This window comes from Hippoglossus stenolepis, chromosome 7 (assembly GCF_022539355.2).
Source record: "Hippoglossus stenolepis isolate QCI-W04-F060 chromosome 7, HSTE1.2, whole genome shotgun sequence".
Lineage (NCBI taxonomy): Eukaryota > Metazoa > Chordata > Actinopteri > Pleuronectiformes > Pleuronectidae > Hippoglossus > Hippoglossus stenolepis.
Genome location: NC_061489.1, coordinates 7,366,971 through 7,389,955, shown reverse-complemented (window position 1 = coordinate 7,389,955; position 22,985 = coordinate 7,366,971). Strand labels below are relative to the sequence as shown.

Sequence of the window (22,985 nt, the reverse complement as noted above, 5' to 3'; positions counted from 1 at the left end):
CCTATAATTATAGCATGCTTACACATTGATCCCTGCTATCATCATCGTCATCCTGTAAGAACTATATTTAAAAACCCTTCTTCCATCAGATTTTCATCAACTAAGTAGTAGGACTAAAATTAGATCAGTGCTGTTTCTCACTGACCCAGAGGATTGTAAATGCTTTCAGATCTACTGCAACATCTTTTTTTACTTGACTCTAACAACAAACTATGGCATTTGGGCTGTGTGGCTGTGTGAAATACTGTCTGCAGCAAATATTTTACCATCATATTTATTACTTCATAGGTGGTTAAAAAGACACTCTTAACCTGGATGTTATTCCATTTAAATTATTTGTTATTATTATCTTGTTATTATTCCTACTGACAGGTTTTAAAATTGACCAAGACCTAGCCTCTTGATACAACCACACACAGGCAATATCAATAGGACTCACTTTATGTTTCCCTATGTGCTAAATACCCTGAAATTTGCAATCATTATCTCTATTAGTACCAGAGCAGATAATCCTAAAATAAGATAAAATAAGCCCAGAAGAAAAGTCTTCTCTTTCTTACAGTATTTTTATAACTTGAAAAATATAATGGTTGTGTAACTATCATTGCGTAACGTGTACTAAATTTTGCATTATTTATTAATTTATTAATTCATTTGTTTTCTTGTTTCTTTGTAACTCAGGATGTTGGGGAGAGTTGTGGGGGGATTTGTTGTGTTGTTAAATACCAATCAAAATAATACAAAAAAAGAAGAAGCATCTTTAACTAGATATCAGCCCTGAAAAATGAGGCAGCTTGTAGTGTTTATGTGTATGAGTTGAGAGGAGATGACCGCTGGGACTTTCTTCTCCAAACTTCTCAGACTGTTTCATTTGAATAACTGTCAGAAGAATTTAACAAATAAAGGTAGAGATTTGAGCAACACAGCACTAATTTTACTTTCCTGTAGCTTTAATCATGGTGTGACCCCTCAGATTTAGTTTGTGTCCCCTTGAGGGCTCTTTGAAGCACTTCTGAAGCCCCTTGTTAAAGGCCCCATATTATACACCTTCCTGGGATTTAATTTGAGGTTTTGGTATCCCTAAGAGGATATATCAGTGGTTTAAAGTCGAAGGCCTATCACCGGTCTCATTCTGGCGCATTGATGATCTCTCTGGTAAACACAGCTGAAAGGTGATGGGGAGCGGGGGTGCAGGGTTCAGAGGCTGGACTGGTCCCGGCTGGGTGGGGCTGAGAGACGAGTGCGAACCCATATGACTCATACGGGGGAGGAAGTACGAAACGATACGTTTCGATAACATATTTCTTAGAATGGACTGAATGAAAATGTCTGATGAGTGACTGTTTTCATACTTTGAGGCTCCCTACTGACCCCCTTCAAGTATTTACAGATAGTAAAAGCCCAGAAAATGTATTTTACACAATATGGGCCCTTTAAGCCCATTGTGACTTCTGTTTTGAAAAGTGCAATTTAAGTACTTTATGATTAGTTTATGCTTATGTTACTATGGAGACATGCACTGTTACCATGGCAACGTGCACTGTGTATTTTTAGGTTCTTTGGGGCTTCAGTCAGTCCTTATTATCATCATATGCACTAAACATCGTTGTCTTTAGTCTCGTATTAACCACGTATAGCAGCATTGTCTCTGTCTGCTGTATTTGTTATCCAACCTTATCCACAGCCATCAAATCTCACTGCACTGATCCGGCGGCCTATTCAAAGACCAGATTGTTGGTTCACTCAGCGCTGACGTGTGCCTGCTGCTGTTACTGCTGCTCCACTCCACCCATCCTCCACCTGCCTCAGTTCTGCTCCGTTTCTATGCACCCTGGAGGGCATTTATTTCTCACTTAATAACAACTGGGGGGGGTATTTTCAATGGTACCTGCATGTTATTTATCACTCTGCTACATATTTCATTCTGCTGCCCTGTGTTGCCACAGCAGGGAGCCTTTTCTGAGAGGAGAACCACATTTGCTATGTGACACGGTAGCTACCGATAGAATTACACTAAAAATGAACAGTAAACAACACCAGGTAAATGACAGAAATGCTTCTCCGGAGCAGATCTCACATGTTAGACATCTGTCTTATTTCAAGTGTTGTAGTTGAACGGACCTTTTCAACTGTTCCACGCTTGTTTTCCAATTGTCATTATCTTCAAGTTTTCTTCTCCAATACTCAGAAAACCAGAAGGTAACAGCACATCATCCTGCTGTCTGCTCTCATTCTCTCTCCAGTGGCTGTCTGTTGATTTATGCACTGATTACAAAGTCTTATTTCTGACTTAGAACATATTACATGGCCTTCATCATTGATTTGATTACTGCCTTCATATAATCTCCTGTCACTGTGTGTCAGATTCCTTGTCACTCCCAGCATGTGGAAGAAAACAGCTGCCAACTGTCTCTCGTCTCTGTGTAAAAAAGCCTGCTGGTCTCAAAGTGTCTCAGTATTTAAATCCACACTCAGGTTCCATCTATTTACAACAAAGTGGGACCAGTTTTTGATCTACACTGTCTACTTCCTGGAGAGTAATGGTGTCGTTCTCATTATTACACACAGAAACACTTAGTCTCATATATACAGACTCGAAATCTGGCCCCATTTCTTGGCATCTATGTTAGTGTGTTTGCATGAAATGTGTTGCTTCTATTTTTAGGCCTAATTATCTCTTTTATATTACAACCTATTTTCCTTTGTATTTGTCTTCTGTATTCACTTTGTGGCCAATATGCTTGTTAAAAGTGTTTTATAAATAAGTGTGTAACTTGACAGCTGATTGCCTTGGATCGAGCAGGAGGAACAGATAGTGTGCTAAGCCCCAGTCCCCTTAGTTACTGTTGCTATACGCCTGTCGAGCTTTCTGTCATCATGGCACATGTGCGGTTCAGCACAAAAGTGACAGATTTAGCCCTTCTTAGCACGGCCTTAGTAGTTCTTCAAACGACGGACCCTCAATTCCATACACAAGTATACAAAATCAGGCCTTTGGTTTCTAGTGGGTGACTCCAACACCTGACCCATCAGTCCACCAAGTTTTGTGGAAATCTGTTCAGTTGTCTTAGTTTAATCCTGCTTACAAACATACAAACCAATCAGAATACAAACGGACAGGGGTGAAAACATAACCTCCTTGGCAGAGGTAACAAAGAGTAGGACAGAGCCGCTAAAGTCACTCTTAACTCTGACACATTATCTAGGAACAACTAGGAATTCCACTTATTAAGTATCTAAACTTGCTTGAAAATTTGCCAGATGTCACAAAGACACCTGGAATAATAACCCACTCTTATGAACAGTTTATCTCCAGAAAGAATTATAGGTTGATTGAATAAGCTGCAGCTTCCATATGAGTTGGAAAGAAAATACAGTTTAATCTGTTTCTTGTACTTTTGCTAAGGTTTTTATGGAAAAGGCTTAAATGTATCGCTCTTACTAGTAGTAGGAAGCCAACGCCAGAAACACCCACTGTGCTATGATTGGATAATAGCCAATCAAGCCCGCAAACAGTTAAAATAAATTCTTAAAAAAAGCACCATTCAAAGATTTTTTGAAGTTCATTTTCCACGTATGTTTCAGAACATTTTCTCTCCCACCTTTAGCTTCCAGTCCATGTTTAGACATAACCAAAGTTAATTATCCTGTCCACTAATGAGCTTGTCACTGTTGGATTCACTTGCTAATGTGAAATGCCCCATTTTCCCTGCACACACAGCCATTCCCTTCCTGGGCTCAGCACATAGATTTTCTTTGTCATTTCTTGCATCGCTGCACTTTTGTGAGACATTCCTGTGTCTTTGGGCACAAGCAGAAGACACTTAAATCACAGAGGAACACAGACGCCTTTCTTTTCTACTGGAGATCCTCTGTTTGTGTCTCCGCCACAACACACAGATGCGCTCCCTTATGTTTAGTTATGCATCAGCATCTGTCGTCTGTCTTTATTGACATCCATTTAAAACCCATCCGGAGAAGCAGCACTGCATTTGAACACAGCAGCAGCTCACCTGTCACGTTGCTTTTGGGTCTGCAGGCCATGCTAAATGCAGATTAACAAAATACAGAACAAAGTCGAGGATTTAAGATGCATGAATCCCAAATCCCCGTTTTGTTGAATCTCTGTCATGCATTGGAAGCAAGAACAAACGTTTCTCTGCATTGTTTCCAGCCAAATGAGTAACATAAAGACAAAACTTAGCAAGCGTTTCACGGGAAGCTACAGCCACCTCCTGAAACATGTGGGAGGTGAACAGGTTCAACATCCACCCAAACAGGCACAAATATTTCAGATCCTTATTCAACAAAATAAACCAAACAATTTTCTCATTACTGGTGTGTTTGCACAGGTCATGTTGCAACAGGTTGTCTAAAGTCAGTTTCAGACATGAACTCATATGATCAACGCAGTGGGATATTCTCCGGTCAGAGCCGTTTACAAAAACACAGAAATCCCCAGAACATTCAGTCGAGGGCTGGCGCCTGCGAGAACATGCAGGAGGCAGGACATGACAAATAAGTCACATGTTTTTTATTTTGTTAACCCCTATCAGCGAAAAGCTGTCAAATTACTTTCTTTCCAAGTTGACATTTCTTCAGCATCCTCTACATGTATATCACCTCTTTTTCATCCTGAGATATTTGTATTATTATTGTTTTTTTCATTTTTGTGTATGTCGCATGTTAGAAACGTCGCTTGTGTGCCCACTCGCTCAAGGTAAATCCTCTGGAGGATCTCCTACTGTATTTTAACATGAGCTCATCCTGACGTTATCCAGACATTTTAGAAGGTGGCTGGCAGGAGAAACTCTTGAGAAAGTCTGCAGCATCTGCCTCTGACATATGCATTCTCACAAACAGCACCGTTGGATTATTTCGAGCGATAATCTGGAGTTCAGTGAAAATCAGAAACCAGTTTAAAAAACACACAAATACCCACTTGTGCTCTTTGTGCCAGCTAGCAACTACTATATCTATAAACTCAAACTATTTTGGTCATAGTTTTGAAATTCATTTAAAAATCCAGGCTTTTCCCTCCTCTTTAACAGAAAGCTTACCTGTACTCGACTTGATAGTTCCTTGTCCGACCGTTTGCCCGAGCAGGTCGTACTGGTTCAGACGGGAGCTCTCTCCTTCCACCACCACAGAGTCCGAGGCATTGAGAGTCCAAGCGTATGTCACTTCTGAGATTGTGTAGGCATCTTGAAAAAAAGAGAGAAGAGGATGAACCCATAGGGGATAAATCTGTGGCAGATGATGATTTTTGGAGAAATAATTTCACTGAGCCAAATGAAAAGCCCCTGCTACATTGTGTATGATACTGGGTTTCTAGAGAAAAAGAAGATACTGTAGAGAGAGAAAAAAAACACTCAGTGGCTGAAGATGTACAACGTCAACAGGCAATCGATGCATTGTGACATTTGCCCTTTTCAATCAGTCAGAGCAAACACTGAACACGAAATTCCAAAGCTTGTAACGGAAACAACTGATAATTTGATATAATACAATATATTCAGTTATTGACATATGCTGCCAATCATGTCATGTTTTATGTTTGCAATATGGCTTTAAGAGATTAATGTAGATACTGTAGGTCACCACATAAATACATTAAAATGTAATATATTGAATGAATGTGATAAGTCAAGGCATTTCAGACATGACCCACCATATACTGATGCTCTAATTATAATTTACTCCTTGTTTTGAAATCAATATCTTAAAAGCAGCTTAAAGCAAAAAAGTATTCATCCAAATGTAAAGAAGCCATAGCAATGGAACTGTGATTAAAGCCGATTTCAATTTTTCTCATATTTCCCGGTGACATTTCTGCTCAGTCTTTAATCTCTCAGTCATTCTGAATCTGTATCTGTTTAATTGCTGATGCGTGTTTTGTTAAAACTTGTCGGGCCACTGCCAGAAAACTGAGCCATGCATTCCAGCTTCACTCGGTTCTTAGGCTGCTGCTCTCATGCCAACCCGGTGAGGAGAAAAAGGAAAGAAAAAATAGAAAATAGCATTTTACTTAAAAGTTCCCTCAGGCACTACCATCATCAGAGTTACTCACAGCTGCCAAATTTTAGTGGACAGGAATGAAAGTCCATGGGGAAATCCTCCAGATGCATTGGGCACTCTGCATGCACAGTTAACCTGCATCCAATTCACAGAAAATTAAGGAGACTTTGCAAATGCATGAAAAGTAAACAGCACAGATTAGGCACGGTCTCTAAAAACAAAGGAAAAATAAACCTCACAAGCCCCATACACTATTCAAGACGCTTCCCATCTGTAATGCCTTGAGACGAAAATAATTCATCTCAACTGCAATCAGCAGAGCAAAGTAAATAAGGTACTGAAGAGTCCAGCATGAATCTGTGTGACTGTGGTGTGAGACTGCAGGTTAGCTACGTGATAAGAAACTGCTACTCTATGTACTATTAAGACCACATGCAAAAAAAACACAAGTTAGAATACATTAGAATAAACAGGATTCTCTGTGTTCACTGGATGTATTTCTCTAAGGCTCTCATAAACAATAGAACGTTTTTAAATAACCATAACCCAATGACCCTACTGGGAAATAGGGTTATTAGGTTTATTGTCAGCTGAGAAGACTGATACGACTCTCATGTCTATGCACAAAATAGCTGTGTCCCAATTCAATTCAGGGGCTGCTTCCTTTGGAGGACGTGGTCTACATGGCCCTCAAAGGAGGCGACCTTCATGGGCTGTGTAGGCCGCAAAGGCCGAATCAAAATGAGACAGTGTGGTCTATGGAGGATTTCCGTGATTTGCGTCACCAGTTTCTCCCGTCTCCTCCCTGTTGTCACCTAGCAACAGAGCTGCAGTTAGAAATGACGAGAAAGCTTTAATGCCCCTTGGTTTTTTAACGTGTGTACCATTAGCTGTTTAGTTGCGTTAAAGTGTGAGATGTACATTTAAATGTGTAGGCATCTGAGGTTTTGGTCTCATCGCTTGTTGCCGCCATTATCTCTTTAAAAAACTGTTTGTCAAAGAAGTGCTATAAATCCTGGCATAGGCGGGCCTGAAAAGAATAAACCTGTTGGAGCCTATATTGCTCAGGGAAATGAGGACGCATTCGTCGCCGTCAAATTGAAGGAGCCTTCAAAATGGGACAGCCTGCCTAGTCGCGCTGCTGGGACACAATCGGTCTGCAAATGCAAACGCCAAAGGAGGTCATCCCTGAATTGGGACACAGCTAATGTGTAGCCACAGCCAGTAGCTGGCTAGCTTAGCTTAGCACAAAGACAGGAAACTGGAGGAAACAGTTAGCAAAAGTTCCCCAGCACCAGCCAATTTGTTTAGTCCATGCAAAAAATGTAATATTTAATGGCAATGTTGCAAATCCTGCTTCAAAATGTATTTTTACAGAATGGCTTTTACTGTTTTGGCTATTACTAAAGTTTCTTTTATCCTTTTTTTTTGCCATTACTTTTAAATTATGTTGTATTATTTTAGATTTTAGATTTTGTATTATATCATTTGCTGTCTTTGATTTGAAATGATAATTTACTAGTTTGCCTCTTGTCTTTGATGTTTTGTTTTCTGGTTTATATTTGTCCCCTTTGTGAAGCACTTTGAAACAGCTGCTATGAAGGGTGCTATATAGATAAAGTTAATATTATAGATATAGGTATTATAATGTGGTTTGTGTATTGGATGGCTTTTAGGTGTGCTCATCTTCTCCTCTTTTTAAACTTAAACTGATATTTTGTTCATCCAGCACTCATCGAAAATGTTTCACTAGGTGTCCGTGATTTTTCCCATTTCAAAATGCTATTCCGTCGGCTGTCGAATCATATTTAGCATACAGACATGAGGGTAGTGTTAATCAATTAAAATGAATGTTTTTCTCAAAATGTCTTTCCCACACAAAGATACAACTTAGGACATGCCTCTGGGTGAATTACCTCATGGTGTACAGCAGTGTTCCATCATCTTTGATCCTCAACAGTTTATTAGGCATGGTCATGTTATGAGCCACAGACTTCTTCCCATTATGGAAGAAGGTGTCTGGAGTCCAGATCTTACTCGCCATCAGGTTGTTGAGAGGCAAAATATTCATCGGCCCGTTGAATTTCAACCTCTCATCCTTCCAGCTTTGCCGGAAAAAAACATCTATGGTGTACTCCTATGGGGAGAGGAGATCAATGTGTTAAACTCTACATCTTAAACGTTTTTGCTTCTATTACTTATAAATCAGCTTTCACATGTATGAATGATTCTATTCCTTCTCCAAAATCGGAAAGGAAAACAACTCTCTCCAGCACTGTGCTTCATGGGAGTCTACAAGCAGCAGCTCTTCACGACTGACTTCACCTGCTACTTTAAAACCAGGGCTCTGCACGACTTTCTCTATTTGTCAAAGCTCCATCAAGGTGAGACCTGCGCTCTCTGTGTTCCATGCAGCTCTCTGAGCCGCTGTTTTCCTAAGCTGGCTCTGAGGCCAAGACAACCCCTTGACCTACAATCCTGTGTTGTTAAAAAGAAACCACCCGAGAAAGGATTTAGGGCAGAAAGCACTGCAGTGTGACATGTGTGTACGTGAGAAAGTGTGTGTGTGTGTGTGTGTGTGTCTGTGTGTGTGTGTGTGTGTGTGTGTGTGTGTGTGTGTGTGTGTGTGTGTGTGTGTGTGTGTGTGTGTGTGTGTGTGTGATTCACACACAAATATGAGTGAGAGGGAGAGATACATTCTCCAGAGTTTTTTTCTTGACAGTTGAAAAGCCCAACATTTTGATCTTGAGATGTTGAAACAGTCCACTGAAACCGAGACTATAGCAGCTCTGACACTAACAAACCATCTTACACTAACTGCTTTATCACAATTTGGGTCTTGTTTCTTAATTTTCTCCGTCTTTACTTTTGTTGATATGATATTGTTAAATCCACAATAGTAATATGTGAGATATGGTAAAGTAAATTTCTTTACTTTTCACTTTTACTCCACTACATATTTAAGCAAATATCTGTACTTTCTACTCCACTATGAAGCAATGAACGGTCAGTAATACTCCCTCATTGGTCAATTAACCAGAAGCTTAAATAAGCTTAAAAAGTTGAAGCTGGAAGTGGGTCTGTAAACTATGATGAAAACAAATGGTTAGTAGTTTATTTTGATTTATCCCACACACACCGTCCTGCTGCCAGAAATACTCAAACTACAGTGCCCAGCTGTTTTAGGAAATCACATTCAAAGACAGAGAGAACGAAAGAACGAAAGAGAGAGCAAAAGAAAGACAGAACGAAAGAAAGAAAGAAAATACTTGTACAAAGAATAAATGGGCAAATGAGTCTTGTGTATTAACTCTGAGACATATTATGAAATGGACTAATACATTTTAATTTAACATTATATTTTTGTATTTTTATATTCAAGACTAGTCTTTATGCGCATGACAATTGTGTGTTTCTTGTTCAAAGTGCAATGGTGTAACAATTAGGTTCTCTTGTGTGTGTTGTTCTATTTGTGTTTATGTGTGATATGTGATTTGTGCAATGTTTTTTAATTAATATTTTCTTATTTGCTATATGTGATAATTTGTGATCATTTGACTTCCATACATGATGATTGATGATGATTAGAATGATTTTTATATAAATTTAGGTTTATATGGTTGTTATTCATACGGGTTCATCCAGGGCACAATACGAGCTAGAACTGGTTTGCTGATCGTTACCTGCTTCTGATTCTCACAACATGATTCTCTTTTTTACTGAGATCTTCACTTGGTGAATTTTGTTTAACCAAAATCGTTGCGTGGTCACTACACACGCCGCACCTTGCGTGTGCTTGTTTCTAAAACGGCAGCCGATGGGTAAAAGCTTTTTGGCTGATTGGTTTAAATATACCTACAGCCTCTTTGTTTGGCTAATGCTTGTGAAGCTAAATCCAATATGTTTTCTTCCTTTTCTTCCTCTTCTCTAATTATTTTTTCCTTAATTTTCTAGCTCTGGCTGTCAGTGGTCCTCCTATAAATCTCATAAATCCTATTATGTGTCCACCTCAGCAATCACTTGAATTGCTCTACAGTGTCTGAATAAATCAATCAGGTCACAGGAGAATATTTCATTCTGTTGCTCATTTTTATGAGACAAATCTATCTGGGCAAGAGCAGACCCTCAAATAAATCATATATATTTTGCCTTGTGTACTATTCTGCTAAAAAACATGTTCATTTTACTGATGAATAGATATATATGTTCATTGAGATTACACCCCACTGATCCCACGATTTAGACATATTTCTATGAGCTCCAATGAGTGTGGCTAACTCAGTAATGACCTCTTTAAGGAGATGATGTTTTCCTCTCAGCTGTTTGTCCGTCCATCCATCTGTTTGTTTTTTTAAAGATATTTTAAGACATCAGAGATGTTTTCAGAGAAATGATGTGGACAAGTCAATCTTAGTCAAAATGTGTCAATCAAATGTGGGCGGTGACCTAAATGGGCTATTTGGATGAGATCATTTTTATAATCTGGTTTAAACGATTTACTAGTCGATCTCTGAGATCTGTTCCGCACCTATGTTCAATCGCGTTCCTTCTAGTTTACATATCTGTCAGAGGCCACTGCATTATAACTGTTAAATCAATAGATCAATCACTTGGAAAATGGGTCTTGTGGAGGGGACGTGGATAATATGATGTGAAGGTGGCTGCATGTTGCAGAATGATAAACAGGAAGGCCCAGGATAAACAAAGGAGGGACTTGAATAACAAGAGGACTTTCAATAATTTATAAGATGAAAATTGTCAGATGAATAGACATCGTGCTGTAGTGGGGAATACTGGTCCCACTTCAGCATTGTGTGTGTGTGTGTGTGTGTGTGTGTGTGTGTGTGTGTGTGTGTGTGTGTGTGTGTGTGTTGTGTGTGTGCCTGATAGAAAGAAAGAGAGATAATTACATTATAAGGGGGAATCTGTGATAAAACTGAAAATAAAGCTTAACAAGTTTCTTTTCTTCCATTGCCTATGAACAGGCTGAGGTGTTGTCCTCTGAATGTTTACACAACACAGATATGGGTGAATAATTAAACACAATGAATGGATGCTCTCACCATGTCTGTGTCTGAAACTGGTCCAAAGCTGGTGACATAGATGTTTGTCTTCACCTCAGTCACCCTGTCTGGATAAGAGACAACAATTAGAAACATGTTAGTCAAAATGCTGCTAAAAGAATAAAAAACAGAATACTCTGTGCTATGAGCTTTATTTTCTTTATTTCAAAGAGAGAACAGTTAAGGTGTTTTAATAGGAGAATAAATCATCCTAAAAACAATGGCATAAAACATACAATACATAGTATTTTCATGATATACTCTTGATTTGGAGACTTGCCTGCATACAGTACATTTTTTTAAGCAGAGTTTGTTTTTACTTTCTTTCACATTGAAAGGGTGTTTGTTTTTTTTATATTTTATTTATTTCTCAGAGAATTATGTGTGAATCTTGATGGAAAAATGTATTCAGGCTGTTGGTATCGATGAGTGTGTGCAATTTTGGCAGACCCCCCTCAAAACATGTAAGACTTAAATGTGGTTTCATGGAGGCGTAAGCTTTTTTATAGAGACGTAACAATGTTTATATCAAGACCAGTCCACACAACGTTTTTTATGTGTAGTGTTTAGCATATTTAAAGATGCAATGTTTTCACAAGGTTACATACCTTTAAAGGTTCAGTGTGTAAGATTTAGGGGAAAGGGATTTATTGGCAGAAATTGAACATAAAATCATTCTAGTGATGTTTTCACTTGTGTGTTTCATCTAGATTGTACGGATTGTTGTTTTCTTTATCCTAGAATGGGCCTTTTATATTTAAATACTTATTTACTTCAGGAGTAGGTCCTCTCTATGGAGGCCGCCATGTTTTTTTTTACAGTAGCCCAAACTCCGACAAACTAAACGTCTTTTGAGTTTTTATGACAACTGAAGGTTACCACAGGTTCTCCTTCATGTTTGGAAGGGGAGGGTGAGGTGAGGGGGATTCAGCTGCAACATGCAACTTTACCAATAGATGTCACTAAATTCTACACACTGAACCTTTAACTGTTGCTGATCTTCCTTTTAAATCAATTTAATTTATTTTCAAAGTATCTTTACCAATCAGATGGAGATCAGCTGTGTACAATCTCAGTTTACCTGTACATCACTGTGTAAACCAGATCAAGAGCAGCCCTTGTACGACTAACTTAAGTGAGCCACAGTGACATTTAGGACATATTTTAAGGGTATAAAATCTGTCCTAAATGCTCATACCGGTGTGACGGATAGGAGGAGCAAAACCTCATATGCTTCCTAGTCAAGTGATAATGTTCATCAGCGCTGCTGCTGCATCAGGTCCATTTGCTTTCTCTACACTCCGTCTCTTTCAATAATTACTGAAGCTCGATCTCTCATGCTCGGTCAATTCAAAAAGCTTTCACATTTTACTCTACACTCTGTACTACAGTGTCAAACAATGTCTTACATATGATCTAAAGAGATCATTACTCCTAAATAAAGTGCTCTCATGCATGGCGAGGCGTTACGCCATCCACGTCCCTCTAACAAGATATATTACGGAAAGGCTTTCTTATTCATAAGGTAATGTAAATCAAGAGGAAGTGACAGCTTGCTGGGGGATTGGTGCAATTCATTTAGCATGATATATGGCGGGGTGCCTTTATTTATGCTAACCAGGCCTTTGTATGTGATGCAATGATCAGGCTTTTACATTAGTTTGACGTATTTAAAGAGAGAGCTTCTTCATGCAGCCACACATAAAACAGCAACCTAGAAAACTCATGGTAAATCTGTTCTTCTTCTCGAAAGACATGGTGCATTTTACCATGGTAGGCATAATGTACCTTTCAACACTGAATTTCTCAATGACTTTGACTGAAATAATTCACTATATAGTCCATTGTATAGGACAGTTTGTTGTGCTGTCCAAATGTTTGGAGAAAATCAGACGATTTCACAATGCCGTGTACAATGAGCGGTCAGTAGCCTCGAGCTAAATACCATCATGCATTATGAAGGGAGAGAATTATATATGCAGACAGGAAAAATAAGTTATTTTGGTGTCTGACGTACTACAATGAATAGTCATCAGACATTTCCTCCTCCACAAAAGTCCATGTGGTTCTTTCTTTGGAGTAGAGTTTTGTGCACACTCTTTTTAAAGTCCTGATACTTATGATAATGTGGTGCTGATGTGCTAAAAGTATCGTGTTATTTGTGAGACTTAACAAGACGCTCCAAATTCCTCATGTTAACACAGGATGGAGAATGATATGAGGTTTGATATGAGGTATGCATTGTGTGGAATTCTCTCGAACAGCCTTAAAAGAAATTCTCCTCCCCTGCCTCTGTCTTGTTTCTGCAAATTGGTTTGCATGCTTGTTGTCATTTGCAATATGAAATGCCCGACAAAGGTTAACTGACCAACACATAGCTATTCAATCAATTTGACAGAAGATTATTTTTGTTATTTCACACACACAATAAATCCCAAACCTGTATCAGAACCCTCCACATAAAAAAAAAAAAAACAATAAATAAAAATAATCCACCACCACATGACAGCTACAGTCCAGTTTGCATTGCATGAGTGGAGCAAATTTACGAGCAAAACAAACCACATTTGTGCAAATGATGCATCCTAGCAGTAGCAAACCTGGGAAAGCACAACCCTCTGGGAAAATACACGTTTACTATTTAAAAACATCCGGAGTGCATTTGGCGCCGGGGGGACGTTTGGACACTTATTTATAGGATCAAGGACAATACTTAAAGTTCATTTATTCAGCAAGAACAGTCATAACCATGTGCTTCTCGTGTAATCTGAATCATTTGGTACAGATGGGACCGCTGAAGCACGTTTAATTGGTCAGACGTAACCTGGCTGTTTTAGGGGACTGTGCATCCCGCTGTGCACCCATCCAAATGTCAGCTTCTCTGCTGCCAGTTTGGACAGAGACAAAGAGCATCAGCAGAAACACCCCGATGGAGAAGTGGATGAGTCAGGGAGGGTGAGCGACATCACCTCAGAGACATGGGATCTTTCTCAGCCGAGCCTGATCTGGCTGTCTTGATCAAACTATCATATGTTGAATGACAGCATCTGTGGAACTTATAGTACCTACTGATGATTACACCGACACAAAAGTGATTAAAGAAAGTTCATCACTGTCTTTTTAATTATCTTTAACACCTGCTGTCTTGTACTGTTAGTGAAGTGTTTAATATTGATATTTGATATGTGGATATGCGGCTCAACAGTGTTTTTCTGGAGGTAAAAATCCTTTTCCTTTGCTGAAAAGAGATTTTGATTATCAGCCAAAAATATTTAACAATGTTCTAAAAGTAGGGGGTCTCTGTTATGCTGTAGTCACATGGGCCCTGAAATCATCACTTTCAGAATCAACAGAATCAAACCAGACGACCTTACAGTGTCACCCACACAGCAAACAACACACATTTCAAACAATATCTATTTATACAAAATAGTCTCTTTAACCAGGACTCAGAAAATATGTCAGAGCAAAGCAAGGCATGTAAAGAAGCTTTCTTGTGTTTGTGAGTTTGTATTCTGCTGTTGTCACTTTCAGTTGGAGCTGTGACCATGTTGAACAACAAAAACGATTTCCGATGCCAAAGACAAATCCAAAGATGTGGTTTCCAATATAAAGCAGATGGTTTTGACTCTGTGCAGTTTTAAAGCTGACCTGAAGTCGTAGGTACAGTAGATGGCAATTTTTTGGGGGTAAAAAACAAATTAGTAGCAGCAAGTGTGAATATGAACGGAAGTGAGCTGCCTCTCAGTCACACTAATGATGATGTGGGAGCTACTGTGCTTTCTGCATTCACTCTGCAGCCTGGCTTGATTTCAGTGAAAGCGACGGACACCAATTGGTTAATTTTAAAAGAGCTCGGTTTGGCCTCAGACACCCAAACACATGACAAGTATTGGAAAGAAATGCAGGATTCAAGCAGTTAGGATTACAATCGAATCCATGGTAGTTACATTAGAGGCTCTATAAATGCCGTTTCTGCTTCTGAAAGAAATAGGTCTATTTAGCCATCAAATAGCTGCGTGGTTATATTGTATTACGCTATAAATAAATTCAAGAGAAATCTGCAGCCTAAACCCAAACAGTTATTCATTCATTGTTGAAACGATTACAGTTGTTTTTTCTCTCTCCCCTGAAACCCTCTAGTAGCCCCAAGGGGACATGTGGGTTCATCTTGAAAACCTCTGCCCTACTTTCATCTTTTCCATCTCCATCATTTGATTTTCAGTGGCTGTAAAACTCACATCTCTTGTTTAATACAATAAAACGTTCGACAATAACAATATTTCCATTCAACTGTATGTACAGTCTAATAATAATCCAATAACAGACATGCTATTGATTGTGCCGTCTTTAAGCACTGATTCACTTTCATTTGAACTGAATCAGTGTCTTGTATTTTGGTGCTATTATTTAGGCTGATTTTTGTTGTCTAGTTATTATGTATTAATTGCATTATATTACACACGTGTCCATGTTTTTTTGTCCACACCCTGATCAGGAATTACTCTTCAAACTTTTTTATTTTAAAGAGTAAAATAGAGATGGTTGGCACAGAGAAGCCGTAAATAAATAGTTGAATTCATTATTGACACAGAGAGTGCACATACAATAAATATGCTGCTGCACTTCATTGGAATTCAGCCTCCTTTTTTATGCCATGTTACTTGAACCATGAAAACTACCCCTGAATATGTATATAGTATGTATGAGTGAACACACGTGCAGCTGTGATGATGCTCTTTTCTCAGCCATTATAAATGTGTTATAAACCCAAGTCCACGGAAGCGTTAACATGTTTTTCCCACAGATGAGACATACAGATCTAATGTGTGTACAATGTGGAAAATTCCATCTGATGTCATTTCACTTTCCCTTCTCTGACTGAACTCTGCTCTGTGTGGCGTCAGCCCCATGTACATTAATGGGTACAGTGCGTTACTACCACTACCCAGTGAGTGATGGTCTAGCTCCCACTGGGGCCCAGTCTGATAAAAATATATGTGCTCTCGGTACTTTAAGACACTTTGGAGAAAAGCATCTGATTTATGTTTGAATGTTTTATTTAAATGTTTTATTTCAGACATCAGATCTCACTTATGTCTTCAGATCTGTCTATTGCTGAAGAATGGTTAGGTCATGTCATTTTTTTTCACTTTAAAAAATCAATACAAGTTTGTTGATCTAACCTTATACAACAATTCAAGGGGCCTAACCCAAAACACCAAGAAACATACTAACTGTTTATATCTTCTAGATATGCATTAGGTAATCATTTTGGTGTATTTAACAACACTTGATGAAAAAAGGTTCTGAAGATATCTACTGATGCTTTACTCTAGTAAAAGGCTCTAGATTGGAGCTTTTCCTCCACAGAAAATGAGCTAGCAGCCCCATTACTGTTGGTCCAGTTGTACAGGCTGAGCGTTGCCAAGCTAAAGGAGGTCTGTTCCCCATATGGCAGCTCCTGGGCTGGGCTGATGGCCCCAGGAATTTGAATTTCAAATGGCACCACATCCTGAGGGAGGGGCTCAGCTTTGGGATGAGGGGCCAGCTGGAAATGAGATGCCAAACATGGCTGATGATGGCAGAGGTGAGGATGGAGCGAGTGGCACCAGAAGAGGCCACATATGAAGACACGATTCTCCACAACTAACGAAAGGCTGTCGTCTGACGTGAGGTGGGATCGAGATCTATCGAAGCCTATTATGCTTATGCAGCTTATAATGTATGAAAGGGCTCAGAGGCTCTGAAATTCACCTTTTACTGGCTATTGATAATAAAACTTCTAAATATAATAATCTACATTATGTAAATATAGCAGAATATATGTACTTCATACAACAAAATCAAATTTAATATACAAACCATTCCAAAATGTGATTTTACTGACATTGCGGTCGGACATAAATCACAACATACAACTTCTATAAAGCTATTATACCCTTTGAATGAATACTCATTATATATAATTTCATGTTAAGAATAAGACACAAAGAATTTTTTGATACATTTTGTTTAAAGTAGGAGATGAAATGCTCTGAGACATCAAGCTGCAGATATATTGGAATATGTTTCCACCAATCAGAATGTAGAAGTGACTTGGAGAATTATCACTGAATCAACACTTACAATTGTGCCAGTGATGACAAAAAGGCAAAATGATCTGTGCACCGGAAAATTCCACTTCTCCAGGAGTTACTCCCAATATTGTAATTTCAGAGTCTGGTTCTATCTCCTAACAGATATTATAAAAATGTGATAATAATATCTGGCAGACCAGAATATTATCTAAAATATTATGAATCTTCCTTACAGCTTAAGTAGCTTTACAACCATCGAGCACAACTAGACATCACTAAAACATTATACTCTGTCAAATTTGCTGTCGTTGCACGTAAACATAGTTTTTCCGTTAGATATCAGACAAATTCAGTGGACATTTTCTGCAAGAAGTCTAGTAAGAATAAAACCCATGTGCAGGGTTAAATGTGGCCACTTTGGTTGCTGTTACTTTCCAGGAAGTGGAGTCAGGGTTATATAACCTAAATGTTTTGTGCACAGAGTGTGTTTGTCAGTTTATTCTCGAGGGGATTGCTGCCAAAGGTTATCGAGACAACAAAAGCTGATGTTAAATGAAATGCTCTCACTCCAAATGAGCCTTTCAGACACTGGATGTTTCATAACCAAAAATTAGACTGTATGAATTGAACAGATTTTGAATAATAATACTTCTGCACATCCAGTTATAGCACATCAGTTCCTTACCCCCCAGACCAGGCCGTAGACGGTTGTCGTATCCATCCAGCAGGCTGTCCAGGATGCGTGTGAACAGGGTGATGTTGGTTTTGAAGGCATCAGATGCGGCGTCGGCATTCACTGATCTAGTCGGCACACAGACACACGACAGCATGACCAGCTGAGGCCAACTTCAACAAACAAACCTATGATTACATTTTAAATGTGTTTAGATGCATAGCTGTTTCCCTCAGTGGCTTGATTTATGGAGAGAAAAGAGGTTATCATCTGACAGAGGCTCCATACATGCCCACACAGACACACACATACAGTACATGCACATTGTTACACACGGATGACCCAGTTCAAGGCAGAACATTTGTGTGCCATCTGATCTCAGAGCCAAAACACAACTGAATATGCTAATTTAATCAGTGCTAGAGATTCATGGTAAATAAATTCAGATAAGGTGCTACATTAAAGATAAACATTATCAAAGACGAAATCACCTCCGTCGACAGCCCTGCTGTAACAGCCTCAGGTTATGGGCATATTTTACTTGAAGCAGGAAAAGAGAATATTACATATTAATCATTTTACAAATCAGAGTATTTTCTGTTTGGACCACATTTCTCTAATTACCATTACTGAATGTATTGGGTTAATGGAGCCGACTTACTGCTGCTGCTAGGCTAAGAATATTGTATCTCATATTTTCAAATGTGCTCTCTTGAAAAGCAACAGTCACATTTAAAATCACACTCATCGGTATGAGTTGTATATATTGTATATATATACACATATGTTCAGGCTGTTTTATGATCATCCATAAACCTATAGATAAACAGTTCAGGTAGTTTTTATGTTAACATTAGACTGCTAACGTTAGCTAACGAAGTAGCTAACTAGCAGCAAGAAGCTAACTAGCACGTTAGTCAGATTTCCTAACTATTGTAGTTAAGCTCATATGTTACATATACTGATGAATTATTATATATATTAGATATTTTTATTTTAGGGTCTCCTCTGCGTGTAAGTTATAAATATCAAACATTTCTAAAAGCAGTAGCTCCCACTTGAACAGACAAAACCAACCAGTGGCAAAATAGCTGCAAAGCCTGAACTGCTGACTTTTACGTTTGAAAAGAAAATCGAAGTTGTATCAAATGCAGTAACATATGCTGCTTGCATGTTTGTATCTTCGATGGTGTTAGTCTAGTTGTTAGCAGGACACAGACTCCAGCCTTAAATTACTGCAGGAAAAATCCCAGAGAGAAACTTTGCTATTTTTTTCCCATTCTTCAGATGCATTGCAAAACTTCAAAAAGGTCCATCTCCACAGCAAACATTTCAATTTTTAGTAGCCTATACTTTGTTCCAGATTAAAAGATGTAATAATAAATATCCCACAGCTCTGAGGCTTTGCGTCGTTTTGATAAACAAGGTTTTGTTTGGTGGGGCTGAGCAGTGGCTGGCCAGTGAGCCCAGTCCACGTGCAGCACGTATCCATGCACACCCTGAATGATGGGCACACACAGAGAGGCGCGGTGAAGAAAATGACAGGAGTGGTAAAAACTTAAGGGATTTTTTGACCATCCACTGTCCCATTAATGCAGTGGGATTTGGTTGGCCTGTCTGAGTATGACATGCGAGTGTGCTGTCTGTGTGTATGAGAGAGAGAGAGAGCAGCAAGAAGAGGCTGAGCGAACCAATGTGCTGCACATAGCACTATAGGAAATAAAATTTTACTAATTTGAAAGTTAAAAATGAGCAAAACCTATCTTGTCATTTTCACTTGTGCTTATCTTGCTGTGACATCTGCTGTGAAAAGACCTATAGCACTACAGACAGTAAAATTGCCATTTGGCAGTCCCACAGAAATTCTCTGTAGGCCTTGTGTACTTCACTTGATCATTAGGCCTCAACAGTGATTAAATGACCTCATTTAAATTATCCCCAATGATTCTTACAGTGGTCGTCTTTGTTTTTATCTCTGCCAAAGAGGTTATTGGTCAGATTCCCACCAAAGGATGGTGAATAAATAAGGGAAGAAAAGAAGAAGAAGAAACTCATTAAAAGAAGAAACTCGTAACATTTTTGTTACAGATCTGGATCATGGGGTGGATCCAGGAATTTGTTTTACTTTCTCGAACATTGTGAGATAAGTTTTAGGGGAATAATTCATGGATCTTGATGAAAAAAAACAGGGCATGTTTAGGTGACTGAAATATATGTGTGCATGTATTTGGTGCAGATCCATGAAAAAATCCAGATCTAGTGAATTTAAATGTGGTTTCCTAAGGGGACTGTTGGAGGTATGCACTCTCCTGTGTGCCATTCACAAAAGCTTCCAGACGTCTCACTAAAGAACACATATTGCTCTAATTTTAGCTTCTCTTCATTGGCTTCCTATAAATTTTAGAATTGATTTCACCCAAGTACATTTCAGATCGTTTGACACTATATGTGCCTGGTGGTAACCTGAGGTCCTCAGAGGAGGCCCACTCACCAGTCCACAGACCAGACTGAGGACCAAAGGTGAGCGGGCCTCCTCTGTCAGGGCTGCTAAACAATCTCCCCTGAGGAGATCCACCTGGCAAACTCCTTGTCCATTTTTAAACCTCTCTTGAAGGCACATTTTTATGGGTGTGCTTTCTCCCAGTTCTGATCTTACTGTCTATTTTGATCATTTTACAGTGTTTTGTTTTATTTTGTTTTCAGGGTACTCTTTTTGTCATCTGTAACATTTTTTATATTTGTATTTTTGCTCTTAATTGTTTGCCTTAAATTTTTTTATTTTGAACTTGTACCTTGTAACTTGTAAATGCAGTTTATTATTATTAGGCTATTATTATTATTATTATTTTTACCTGTGTTCCAGTGTGAGGAGTTCATTCTGATGAATTCAAAAGACACATGATGTGATAACGTGACATATGTGAAAACCATTAGTGAATACCTTGCCTTAGTTTAAAAAAAATAAACAAACAGGTTAGAATTCTAATGATGCTTTTTTACAAAATTATTGGTAGTTGTGTTGTCCACGAAAAGGCCGCATTTCTTATCAATATTATCAGTCTGACCCGGGGTCTCCCCCCATGAGACACAGAGTGTGATGCTCGGCCTGTGAGGCCCCCAGACTCACCTGGTCGTCCACAGAGCAGTGAGCACCAGCAGGCTGAAGACGAGTAGAGACGCGCTCCCTCTGCTCCACATGGCTGCTCACACACCTACACACAACAGGACAGCCGAGCATCAGTGAAACCGGCTTCAGATGTGAACTGTGCGATCTTTATAACCATCACTTATTTCTGGGGGATTCCCTTTAGCGCACATGAGGAGGGGGTGAGAAGAACCAGCAGCAACAGCAGCAGCAGCAGCGGTGACAGCCACTGACAGTAATTAGTATTCACTGACACGTCCCACGCCTCCACTCGCTCAACATTAATATTGGATCAAGTCGGTGCATCCGTTTCAAGCCGCGATTTACACGATAAAATGCAGAAAATAGCCAATAATATCAGACAATAAGAATGTGCAGGAGCTGCTCTCCCACGCTCCCCCTGCATCCCCTCTCATAATAAATAAGACTACAGGGTTTCATCCTTTGTGTCTGTGGCCGTGGGGGAGAGCCGACTCACCTCAGGTGCACAAAGTACCTGCTGCAGCTGGGGTCGTCGAAGATGCAGGAAAGTTAAGGAGAATTCAGCGCTCGCTCCCGGTGTGTAAGTGAGAGTGAACGAGCGCAGGTCTGTCATGAGAACAAAGCTGCTGATAAATCATAGTCCCAGCCAGCAGCAGGAATGCACGCGGAATGCATTGGCTTTCATTGTGTCCTCAAATCTCATATGAAGAATATATAACAAAAAAATGGAATGAAATATCAACTAAAAAATAAAAAATAAAATAAAAAAAAATAAAAAAACCCAAGCAGTATATTGGGAGAGGATCCTGGCTTCAGATTGCCCTGCTCGGCATCCTCCTCAGCTTAGTGTAGCAGCTCGATGTGAATCGTGATAAGCAAGGAGCACATCTCAGTCTCCCTCATCTCCACACAAAAACTACAAAGGCTGAGGAGGAGGAGAGACACTGGGTCCTAGAGGTAGTTTGGTTTCCACTGAGCCTCCTCCTCCTCCTCCTCCTCCTCCAGCTCAGATCTTGGAATGCGAGGATGCTCATGGATGTTGTGTCCAGTCTCGGTCAATAACACAGTGGCCTGTTGATTATGCAAAAACAGACAAAACATTGTCATTGGATTGTCCTGATGGAAATGGCAAGTTTGGAAATGGAGTATAATGAGTTTGATACAAACTCAATATACTCTTTGTCTTTTACACACGGGGACAAGTCACCCTATCACCAAATTTTAGATGCATGATTTCTGAGAAATAGGTTGCTCCAAGAAATGTTCTCTGAAATGAATATAGAAGAAACAAATGCACACTGTCCAAAACAACTGACACGAGCCACAAAAAGATCCCCCATAGTCAAAAGTATGCAACATGCATGCGACATTATAAGGTTTCAGATAAGTATACCAGTGAGTTGTGGTTGGCGGAACCTGAGGTAAAAATTGCTCTATAGTGACATAGTGTTGCAGCAGTGGATGCAATGCATATGGACGAGTGCTTCTTTTTTTATGTTTTATACTGCTTCCTTTCTGTGGCTAGTAGCCTGGAAACCAAATCAGCATGTTTATTCACTCTCGCAAGTGTGAATTTGTGTCGCGATGCCTGCAAGCTAATAGGCTACACCCTTCTGATCCAGTGTTACAGAATATTTTTCCCACCAAAAATGATTTATTTTGATACCAATCCCTTCCTTACCTTAGCAGATTAAAAACAGTTTTATGAATCCACCACTTTTCAACACAGTGGCATGTTGTGAGTGATGTACTTCGATATATGTATTGAGACTCACCAGAACCTTGATTTATTTACCTTGTTTTCAATTTGGACCTTTATATTTTCTGAGATGGAAAATCCTTAAACATTCCAATAATAATAGAAGGAGCTCCTCAAAACAGTCTTAGATGTCAAACTGACTGATTGATTCATATTTTTGAAGGTTAACTGTTCAGCTGCTGTAAAGCAAATGTAAGGAGAAGTCTCGATATCAACTCGATGGGCAGAATCACAAAATCAACATGCGGGTCCAACCATCAACTGG

At 39.2% G+C, this 22,985-nt stretch overlaps 1 protein-coding gene across 1 annotated transcript in view; it reads right to left on the bottom strand.

Moving 5' to 3' along the window:
- LOC118112810 (gamma-aminobutyric acid receptor subunit alpha-2) overlaps nt 1-21,829 on the bottom strand; it is a 35,230-nt gene extending 13,401 nt beyond the window's left edge. The window contains exons 1-7 of the mRNA XM_035162388.2: nt 21,458-21,829; nt 20,962-21,046; nt 17,847-17,962; nt 11,082-11,149; nt 7,935-8,155; nt 6,071-6,153; nt 5,061-5,204 (exon numbers count right to left, since the gene is read on the bottom strand). Coding sequence (XP_035018279.2) covers nt 5,061-5,204; nt 6,071-6,153; nt 7,935-8,155; nt 11,082-11,149; nt 17,847-17,962; nt 20,962-21,032 — 703 coding nt within the window. The 5' untranslated portion in view covers nt 21,033-21,046; nt 21,458-21,829. The remainder of the gene's footprint in view (nt 1-5,060; nt 5,205-6,070; nt 6,154-7,934; nt 8,156-11,081; nt 11,150-17,846; nt 17,963-20,961; nt 21,047-21,457) is intronic.
- Nucleotides 21,830-22,985: the final 1,156 nt, after the last annotated feature.